Source organism: Apteryx rowi, unplaced genomic scaffold, assembly GCF_003343035.1.
Source record: "Apteryx rowi isolate R43461 unplaced genomic scaffold, aptRow1 scaffold_14, whole genome shotgun sequence".
Classification (NCBI taxonomy): domain Eukaryota; kingdom Metazoa; phylum Chordata; class Aves; order Apterygiformes; family Apterygidae; genus Apteryx; species Apteryx rowi.
Window position 1 is genome coordinate 1,710,355 of NW_020447641.1, and position 11,555 is coordinate 1,721,909.

The 11,555-nt window shown below is 38.4% G+C and overlaps 1 protein-coding gene across 1 annotated transcript in view; it reads right to left on the reverse strand.

Moving 5' to 3' along the window:
* SLC44A3 (solute carrier family 44 member 3) overlaps positions 1-11,555 on the reverse strand; it is a 45,266-nt gene that overhangs the window by 28,970 nt on the left and 4,741 nt on the right. Inside the window, exons 2-9 of the mRNA XM_026057705.1 lie at positions 11,207-11,314; positions 9,179-9,321; positions 8,427-8,563; positions 6,948-7,041; positions 5,186-5,355; positions 4,532-4,621; positions 3,750-3,874; positions 1,953-2,139 (exon numbers count right to left, since the gene is read on the reverse strand). Coding sequence (XP_025913490.1) covers positions 1,953-2,139; positions 3,750-3,874; positions 4,532-4,621; positions 5,186-5,355; positions 6,948-7,041; positions 8,427-8,563; positions 9,179-9,321; positions 11,207-11,314 — 1,054 coding nt within the window. The remainder of the gene's footprint in view (positions 1-1,952; positions 2,140-3,749; positions 3,875-4,531; positions 4,622-5,185; positions 5,356-6,947; positions 7,042-8,426; positions 8,564-9,178; positions 9,322-11,206; positions 11,315-11,555) is intronic.

Here is an 11,555-nt window from a genome sequence, read left to right on the forward strand (position 1 = left end):
TCTGTGTGTTGTCAGACACTTTACTTACCTGCTATTAGATTTACTACAGTTAATGTCTGATCTATATACAGGGCGTTAACTACTTAAATTGCATCTGATCCAAGCAGGTGCATGAAAAGCAATTCTGTAACTCTACCTAAAAATGAACAGTTGGTTGATAGCTCAGGAGACACTACTTTCAGTAAAGGACCAGACTGAACTGGTGATGAGATAGCCCACAAGGCCAGTTTGAAAATTACTGCTCATCTGGTTGATACGTACATAAATGGGATGAAGATTTTGTGGAAAAGCTAACAGCCACACAAAGCTTTATCTGGCATGTAATAACATCTCTGTAAAGGAAAAATCTAACTAAGAGGACTGTGGAGAAGAAACATCCATGACATCCTTAAAGCAAAGTGAATCTGACTATTTATTCAGGCAGGAACAACTCAAGAGAGACTGCAGGTTGAACATCTGGCTTCTCTGGGTCTGACAATTTTGCAGGAGAAGCAGATTATCAGCCAGGCAAGTGCTTCAAGCAGGCATTTCTGACAGACATCAGCTACTGGACAAATGGTAGCAGAAATAGGGAGACCTTTGCAAACCTGCATGACTCTCCAGCCGAAGCCGGAGAGAAACAAACCCTTTCTAGCCTAAGCAATGGGCCACTGACTTGCAATACCAGCTTGGACTCGGACATTCTCACATGCTACAAGTGAAATGGGATTTGTACACAGCCAAATTTAACAGAACAAGGCTGAGATGGCAGCAATAGTCAAGGGATAGGGATGAGGTGCTGGGCCTACAGAGATAGTTTTCTCAAATGGGCTTAGCTACAGAGAAGTTGGAGGCTTTTCTGGCCTAGGAGGGATCTGTACGCCTGTACAGAGGAGTTACTGCAGCCCAAGGGTTGGAGGAAGGGCAAGACAAAATGACAGCACATAAGCATTAGCAGGGCTTGGCTGCATTCGGTTTTCTAAGCAAAAGTACTATACAGTTTCAGGAAGAAAAAAAAAACAAAAAAACCCCTCAGAAACAAATAAAGTCCATGACAAGCAACTGCCTCTATCTCCTCTGTGAATTCAGCATCTACTCCAACCCCTAGGACAACAGTGAACTCCTAGCAGTGGTCCTAGAAATTTAAAATGCACAAACCCCCAAATCATAATGCTTATGTGCAAAGGCTAATGTCTCCTTGAGAAGTTATCCCCATAGCTACGCATACCAAGTTTAGCTTCCTTTCTTTTGGTGATGTTCCTCGTAAGGACAACCCTGTTCTCCCTTGGGTGTCCTGATGCTGCAAAGGCCAGCATTCCAAATTATCCCAAATTACTCCTGGTTCAATGAATGACAAATCTTATAATGATATGTCCCTCAGTAATACTACTTTCATACTCAAAATCTGTTCTTACAGATCTTTCATATTATGATTCTCTATCTTCACAAAAAACCTCCTCTATATTAACTTACCTTCAGAGGTAAGGACCTCTGGAGTAATTCAAATACTAGTATACCAAACTAAATAAGTATAGCAGTTTTCACCAAACTACTGCTCAGAAACAATACACTGTCTCCAAGACAATTGGACATTGTTTTTCTCATGGGAGATTAATGTTCTCATTTAATAATAACTGCACTAAAAGCTGTCTCCTCCCTTCTGTTACTTTCTGCATTTAAATACATCAAACGTACTATATCTTCCATAACCTAATCATAAACTAAATAAATGAGAAAGAACAAAAGTAAAGCCCACTTCTAGGAACAAAAATATCTCTTCAGTAGTGCTCACAGAACTATGGCAATGCTGAAGACTCCAACAAGTGTAAAGGAACATAAAAGAAAAGGGTAACACAGCTCTACAACAGTGCTAGCCCACATTTTGCACCCTAACACCATAAGGTCCCGTATTTAAGAAGTGAACTTAGGAAACAGCTGCTATTCATCCCAAACCATGGAAAGCATATATTTACCTGCAGTTCCTAAGCTAAGTAGCACAGCAACCCAAAATACCCAGAAGACAATGAGAATCAGAAAGCTCCAAAGTGGTTGGAACAAGAGGAAAGGAATTCTGCTGATTATTTTGTTAACAATCTGGAAGAGCTGTATTGTGAATTGAAGCCTCTTTCTTAGTAGAAGTATGAGGGAAAGCAGAACAACCTGTTACAGGAGAGAAAAGAATCAGTTTTTTTTTTCTTAAAAAAGTATTAAAGTTGTCAAATGTGGGGTCAGGGGATATGGATTTCACAAAGACATTACAGCAAGGCATTTTACATGAACTTACTGTGCACTAGAAATGCTTTCTGAGACACTCTCTACTTTCTCAAAGAGCTTGTGGCTTAAAAATCTCATTTTATGAAATCATGTCGCTATGGTTTCTTTAAAACAAAATAGGATCCATAAAACTGTGACTCACCCAATGAAAACAGCCCTTTTGCTTTAATGCAATGAACACAAATGTATGTTACATGTTACACATTGCTTTCATACACCCTGTATGTTACAAACATTTCAACTTCCTTCCTACTAGGTCAATTTGCCATTGTTCACAATGGGAGGAGGAACAGTCCTTTTCTGGAGAAAGGACAGTAGCAAAGATAAACAGATTTGACAGTTGTGTATGTATGGAGACAAAGCATACATAAAATGAAACTTCATTTAAAGAAATTATTTGCTTCCCAAAAGAAAAAAAAGCAAAGGCAAAAACTCCACAAGATCCCATGCCCTTTATCATTTACAAAGAAGTATGAACAGCATTTAAAAGAGAGGCTGGAATTTATAAAACAATAAATAAAACCAGTGGCAGCTATTCCTCCACTTTTCTTGCCTGCTCTACAAAGAAGCCATCTGCTCTTAAGAGAAGAGTAACCTGCAGTAGTGGATGTTTCCAGAGCTCTACAAATGACAGTGAAAGGTATTGGAATGAACATGTTTACAAATGAGCTTACTATTTTATTATCTACAGAAGTAAAAAGGTAATTGTTCGTAACTTACCAGGATATGAAAAAATATATATATATATATATGTGTGTGTGTGTAACACGTTTGTATCTGTCACTGTAAATTGTCAGACTGTTCATATTTGGTGAATCCCATCCTATTTTGTTTTGAGGACAGCAGTAATTTGATTTTGACAATTCATGAACAAATTCATGACAAATTTTTTGCACACTTGTATTGAGCAATGACTTCTTTAACACTGCAATATCAGAGTGGAAAAAATCACTTTAAAAGTGGTAAGTCAGTGTCAGGTTTCCTGCTGGGAAATAAGAGATCAATGAAAGAAGAGCAGAATTTACTCTTGTAACTTGAGGCCTAAACACTGACCTGCTGCCTAAGCTTCATCCCATCCCCTTTTATAGTCTAAAAGGGTTGCCATCCCTTTCTTCTACTGACAGGGCAGGTTGAATCCACAGATCTCATATTCATATGCAGCCAGTGCCTCTCTGTTCACTCAACATGATTTTCCAGTCAGCTGATGCAGAGAAGAATGGGAATGGAACTTAATTCCTGCATTTCTACAATACCAGCACTAACGGTGCTTGTACAGGGTTTCAGTGTGGCAGAAAGCCCTGTCCTGACACACAAATTTCATGATGAAGATACAAAACTATTTAAATGCATATAAGCAGACCTTTTCATCCATTCACCATTAAAAATTTGAAAGGAATGAGGAAGCAGAAGTATTTTAATTGTTGCATAACCACTCTAGTTCAAGTTTTAAAGTTACAGCCTCTATCTGTCATTGTTTACTGTAAAATGCTACTCACTGTAACTATTGTAGAGAAGATAGCATATCCAAGTAGAAATTTTATATTTTCCTTTTCGGTTTCCAATTCAGTGCTGGGGTCATTCCTGTAGTCATAATAGAGCCACCAAAGAACACCTGAGACAACTGCAGCAAACACAGATCAGTATGAAGGCCAACAGTACTCCACCGGTTGTGGCACAATCTATATTGTTGGCAGGTTGATGTCTACTTGACATCTCATGATTCTGCCACTCTTCTTCCTAACTCAATTTCAGCTGAGGAATACTGTAGTGTAACAGGGAGCTACAGTATCAATGATGGTCTGTTAGTCTGAGGTAAAAATGCAGCAGAAAGTTTGGTTTTCTTGCTGTCTTCCTAAAACTCAGCCATGTAATTTCATTCAGGAGGTAAGAAGTATAACTTTTAAGGAACTTCAAACTTCAGCTAGACACATTCTTATAGTTCTCTCTTTATAAAAAAGGCAATGTTAAACTTTGTTAAACTTTCTTTGAAATGGAAGCATTTTCATACCTGCATTCATCTGCCAGAAGAAACATAATTTCCTAGCATCCACATATAATTAAAACTCATCATCATCCCAACACTCCACGGCTGGAACACCACAGCCAGTTTTGGCACCCAAAAGCAGGCAGGGTTCTGCTTGGAAATGGCTGTGCTAAGCTTAAGCTTACTGAGGATGGCTGTGGAGAAACAGGTTTGCTGTTTGTTCAGCTGCTTTTCCTTAAGTTCAGTGAAATGATCCATTTAACTAAGCTCATGCTAAAAGCTAAATATACTTACATAGCAACCCAAACACAACCAGAGCAATCAAAGTATGGACCAGAAGTGTTTGAATGAACTTGAAGGTTAAAACCAGCATAAAAGAGAAGGCTGAAAAATATACAAAGCAAGGTTATTATGAATGTTACAACCTATTTAATTTAACTATTATTTACTTTAAAGATAAATTATAGGTTTTTGCAGAATTTGGGTTTTTATTTCTAAACAATGATCTCAAAAGCAACAACATTTAGTAAAACTGGCAACCTTTTTAACATTTAAAACACATAATTATCTATAACTTACTAATAACAAACTAATAACTGAAATACTTCAGCTTGGGAATCATTAGATTTTCAATAATATTTTTGTATAAGTTTTAAAATCAAAATGCTAATGTTGGCACTATTATTTTTTTCATCAATAGTGTCTAACAGTCCCCTGAAAAAAGGTAAATGATGGATGCTATCTACAATGCAAAGTCTGATATCTCAAAGGCCCACATTTCATCTATTAAAAAGTCTTCTGATAATAAACATTTTTTAAAAAACAACTCTGCCCAGAAAGTATGAAAAAGATCAGTACTTTTAAATTAAAAATATAAAATTGACAGAAACATTTGAAACTTCACATTTTAATCAGACATTATTGTACCCTTTTTATTTATAACCTTACCTAGTGAAAGGACACTCAGTCCTATTACAATATCTCTTCCTGCCAATATTCCAGCCAGAATACGGTGAAGAGCATCCATTTCATTAACCATATTTATTAAGACAGATGCATACTTGGAATAGCATTCAGGATTTTGTGGAACACACCGATTAAATAATGGAAAAGACTTACTGGAAGGTTAAAAACAAAGATGGTGAAAAATGCTCATTACTGGAAATATGGTGCCTAATTCAGAGACCAATTCTGCTGCTCTAGTTCAAGCCCTCTGCAGTACCCCACCAGCACCCTCAACACAGTTTTGCAGCACCAGCTGACCAGTGTGACCTGTAACCTCGCGGGTACCCTCCCCACCTGGGAGACACCTTACACACGGAGTCTGACACAACAGGACACTGGGAACTGGAGCAGTCTGTTACAAATGGTCACATGGTGACCATTTTTATGTTGCATCTGAAAAATGAACTCCTAGCAGCATCATGCCCGTATCATAGTGCCAGGTCCATTCAAGACCAGCCTGGGCAAAAAAAGTGAACTGCTGTCTCAATCACCAACAGCATGTAGCTCCTATCCAATTACTAATCTGGTTTCACCTGCTTTGCTCCCACATGTTTATGTAATAGCTAAACTCATGCTAGCACAGCTGTAAGCTATGTTGTTATAGGTAATTCTAGACCACAAAATTGCATAGTTTTTAGGATATTTAAGCATACTAAAGGCTGCATCAAAACAATGTTTGTAAGGTAAAATTAACCCCACTAAAGATTTACATATAAAGTTATCTGGCACTCCCAGCCAAGCTTCTTGAATATATTTATTGCCACTCTTTGGCAATGCTGCACTACATCTATAGAACACATTCATACCTAAAAAGGAGAAATCTGTTCATCAGCACATTAATACTTCTCTGACTAGCTTTACTTCTACTAGGAAATGTGACTAGGTAACATAAATGACTGTGGTGAGTTTTTTTGCCAAATGGAAAAAAGCATAAAATGTCAAAGAAAGAAGTAAAACATGCCTATCTTTTCATCAATTTACATGCCTTCCTTTGATCCACTTTAAGTAATGCTTTGATGTGTCTCCTGCTCTCTTCTGTTTTTTTCCTCAATTTTCTCATGTTCAGAGCAGTAGATGAATTAGCTCTGCAAGCATGGAGATTCCAATTTGCTGTATTTTCATGAAATGGTGGAATTTAAAACTAACCTGGGGTTTAAGGATTTTGACTCACAAATTTGTAATCAAGAAAAAAAAAATCAAACTAAAGCAATATCCAGACTTTATGTGCTGTCAAATGCTAAAGACAGTCCATCTGCCCAGTGCCTTCCACAGACATATGTTTCAAGCCAGCTGGATGTGAACTGACTCTGACAGAAAATTTCTGCGCTCAGGATAATATGCAAAGCCTGCTGACAGCACAGCACCTTTTCCTTGGCCTTGAGGGAGTGAGCAAAAGTCTGTGCAAAAGACCTTGCAGGTAGATAAGTCACTGCTCATGTGGGGTGCAAAATAAGGGCTTTGTCCCTGATTTGGTGAGGAAAATCTCTAAAGGGTGGAGGAATAGCTTTCTTGTTCATTCTGTGGGACAGAAAACAGTGTTCACATGCACACACACAAGAATGAATAATGAGATATGTGCAAAAATAAATAAAGCAAAAACATTTGGATTGTGAAGCATCAAGTCAAATACAAAACATGAGGAACTAATAATTCTTAAGAAGCTGTTTGGACTCAAGGGTGTGTTAAAGTACCTAGTAATTCTTACCTTGGTGGAACTGGCAGTGTGGGACATAGCTCAGATGCCTTTGGATTTAGTGTGTAACTGGAAACATTCAAGTTGTAAACACAGAGATAAGAACCTAAGAAATTAAAAAAAAAAAATTCAATGGTAATTTAATATTAGTTAAAGTCTGTTTGGGGCAAAAACTCTTTTTCAGGTAAGTTTTGGTTTCACTTCTGTTTTGATCCCTTAGCAGGCCATATCCATTAGTGATATTCTAGTGGGCATGTAAATAACAAATTAGTTAATGGGTAAAAATGGGTAAATCAACCTCTGGGGAATCTAGTCATCTAGACTTCACTACAGTTCCCATTTACTGATCTTCCTGGACAGCAGGCACACTATTTGTCCCACAGTGCTATACTTCAGGTCTAAACTGTTAAGACTTAAGGCAATGGAAAAGCCTTCAATGACAGAAGCTACAAAAGAATTAGGCCTTTCATGATATAGAACAGAATACGTATCTATCAAGAAGCTAAACGTTTTCCAGGCTAAGTACTGCCAGGTGCCTAATAATACTCTGCTTCATTATGTAATGCTTCTGAGAAAGGAATGTTTGGATGCATTCAAGCCATTCAGAATGCAACACTGCCATCTCTCTCAAGATAAACACAAAAGTATTTTTAGTGTGTGGATGGAATTTCACGTAATTTCATTCAGTTACACTGAAATTACTTATGCAATATCACAGGTGTTTACAGCATTCTGTACATACCAGAAGATGGCAAAATATTCCAAAATGAGATTAAAACAAATGTTGTCATTTTAAATAGCAATTCTTGCCAAACAAAACAAGAAAACCAAAAGGGATGGAATTCTGACCTCCAATACACACAGCTAATACTCATGTGGTCTGCAGTTTATGCATACCCCACAGACTAAGGGTCAGGCCACAGTTTATCTATTTGCTAGAAATGAATGAACTGGAGCCGCCCCTTTTGCCCAATAGTTACTTCTGACATCATATTCATCTTGAATAGCAGAATAAAAAATAAAATAAAATAAAATAAAATAAATACTCCATGGAAAACTTTGGGCTCTGATTTCTAAAGGGATAACAACTTTTGTATATCACTGGAATTAATAACCCCACTATAGTTTAAAATCAATTTAAAAGAACCAGTTGGACAAGTTTCTCAAATAACATGAGCTGTATCCACCTACCGGCACCCCCAGCAAACTACACCAGCTCATTTTCAACAGCCAGTTTTCAGCTGGATAATCTCAGCATTGGGCAGGAATGAATCAAGAACTTTTGAATTCTTTGAATAAGAGAGCTGTAAGATTTCTGAAAACTGCGGCTTTGAATAGGTCACAAAGAAGTTTTATTTCCTGTCATTATGGACTTCTCAGGAAATGAATGGTAAGAAATGACTCCCCAGCGTAGCATGCATATCAGTAATAAAGTGAAAGCTGCTCCGCTGTTCTACAGATACATTAAGATACTCATACTCTGCGGCATACCATTGTTCCTTGCAAAACTCCGGAGGTCTTCCAAAGAGCTGAGTTGCTCTTGTGGACAACTAGACACACACAAGGAAACTGAACTGATTTCGAGGCTTTGCATTTCCAGGTTGCACGAATTAAGAAAGAACACATACCTAGGAAGAAAAAAAAAAAAAAAACTCTTTTCAAAAAACAAGATTTTTGGCAAGATTTTTGGTATTCATACGTTTAAATTCTGAGCCTTCTTTTCATCTTTTTAAAGCATTATAATGCAAAAGAACGAAACAAAGATTTTAAAGCTAAAAGTTAAGAAGTAATTTGAGAATACGCTACGTTTTTACACTTTATTTTATATTCTTATATGGAATTAAAATGGCATCCCCCTGTCAAGGGGAATCTCATTCTAAGGGGGCTAGTTCTGATGCACAGGAATCTGACAGGATGACTGGGAACATCAGCATGAAGCTTCTGTAAATACAAAGATTTGTGCATACAGAGTGACTGCTGTTTTGGCAAAAGTCCTATTTGCCATCCTATTTAAGAAGAAGCCAAAATAAAGGATTAAAATGTAGCACATTTTCAAATCCCATCTTAACTTTTAGCTTCACTCACTATTTTGCAGCGTTCTCACACTTTCTTATTTATGTCTTTTAATATAGGCATGTACATGCATGTATGTATACAATCAACAACTAGAAGATGTATATCCTATGAAGTTATGCTCAGATCTCAAACATTTGTTTTATTTAGGCATTATCTGATGTACTTACTTTTTATTAGTCATGTCCTGTCCAGAAAGGGGTGCTCCTTTTACAGGAGAGTTCTTCCTACCACATATGTTCCCGAAGCTGTCATATCCAAGCACAAGTCTTTCTGCAGCACCAGCCATCACAGCATAGCCAGTTATAAACATCTATTAAAACATTTTTCTTGTGAAATCATGCTACCATATCTTTTCCCTCCCATTCCATAAACATCACTTTTAACCCATGCATTTTTGTTTTGTGAAAGCAAACAGTTAAATCTAAAGTTCATCCCTGTGCACAGGCCAGAGCAAGTAATATGGACAAGTTAAGCCCTATTGTCTCTTTAGAGTTTTTCCTTATTTATTGCAGAAACTGGAAAGTATATAATTAATTAGCAGAGCACCACAGCAGAAGAAAGATAGGACTCATGATTAAAACAACTGGAAAGAAGGTGCCAAAGAGCCTCTACCAGAGTTTCTGTGTGTCAGTAGGCAAGGTCACTCAACTCACGGTTTTTCACTCTGGCCGCTAACTGCCTGTTCCTCATTTTTCAGGGTGCCCTTCATGACATACCTGGCCAACATATCTGCAGAAATGTTGAGTCCTTGCAGATGTTATTGAATTTAACCAGAGGTGTATTTTAAACATGTAAAGTATAGTTAAAATGTAGGTTATCTCAAATTTCAGGAAGATGCATCCTTTTATATGTGTGGAAAAACCTGGAGAGAGATCCACAGTGTGGATTTAGGTGTCACTGCACTGAGCTTTTAGATGCTCTGCTGCCTGATGGAATTGCCACCACTGAATGTCAGTTCCCAGTAAGCCTCAGGGGCTGTGAAGCACCTCCACTCACTGAGTAGGGGACACCCCCTGGTCAACACAAGACACTCTACCTAGGAGTGCAGCTTAAATCCTGCTCTTGTGCACCATGATGAGCCAAAAAGCTGCTTGAAAAGAACCTTTCCAAGTGCCCAGAAGCAGCAATTCTTTTTCTGTGAAGTTTGTGAAACCCTGAGCACTACTTTACCTAACACTTTATTCACAGCACTCCAGTTATCGAAGAACTTGGTGATTCGATCATCTCCTCTGTTTCATTGGGTGTGAACCGCATTTCACATATACAAAGGACAATATGAGAGGCTCTTGGCTACACGCCAACTGCTGGCAACAGCAAATCTTCTCAGTCCCACTTGAACCATTACTGCTTTGCATGGAGTAACTGAATATCAGAAGTGCTGGAGAGAGACTGTATGTATCAGATCCAGCACAACTGCTTCATTACTTAAGATTTAGTGCCTTTGCTATTCCAGTGGATCCTGGGAGGTCTGGGAACCTACATTTTAGAGGTAGGCACTTAAAGTGGCTACAAGTACAAATCCTTTCTAGGTCTCTTTGAGGCTGCTGCTTCTTTAAGCATCTACATCCAAACGTAGAAAGTCTAAAAACTAAGCATTATACCACATTTGGAATACCCAGAAAGAAATTAATCATTCTGTATTTGATAAAGAGTTCGGATTGTGTGTGTTAAAGCCTTGGGACACAAAATGACTGAAGAGGATAAAAAGTAACATTAAATAACCACCCACTCACAGAATAAGGCAGGCATCTCATGGAAAGAAGAGTACCTCATCATGGAATTAAAAATAAAAGAACATTTGCTAGCAGCAAAATTAATCAGGGAGAAAACTAAGGATATAATGGTAGGAAAGGGGTGGGAGGAAAGCCCTGAGGGGACAAGAAGAAAGCTGGTAGTGTGGAGTAAGGGCAAGCACACATTGGCAGATTAACTGATTTGCAGAAAAGTAAACTCCAAAAGTAAACTCCAGTCCTATATATACATGGAATCTGAAACATATGGGCAGAATTTGAAGTCCATGTAACACACGCTGCGATAGAGCACTGCACCACCACAAGCTCTGCCAGTTCTGTTCCAGTGCAATCCTGGGACCCTAATGTCTATGCCCGTATTTATTTCACCTTAGATTTAATATACTGTAGTGCAGAGTCCCTTAACTCTGAAGGTCATTTCTCTTTCAAGGGAAACATACTTACCAAACCAGCCCAGAAAATAAAGAAGAGAAACAACCAGAGGATGTCTGTGCACTTTCTATAAATGAGTGGTCTCCATTCCCTCAGTTCAGAAACACTATCTTCAGGATCCTAAAATGAAAGAAAGGAGCAGGAAAAAAAAAAAACAAAAAACCTCTGAAACTAAAATCAAGTTTAAGGTGTCTGAGACGCTCCAGAAGAGATTGCACACGAAATGCCAAACACTCGGTAGCTTTATGGCCTTTGAAGTTACTCCGCTCGTCCGGCCCGCACCCGCGGTGCCAACAGTGCCCCGCCAGGCGCGGAGACGCTCGGGGCCCCGCGGCCCCCGCCGGCAGCCGCCGCCCTGCCC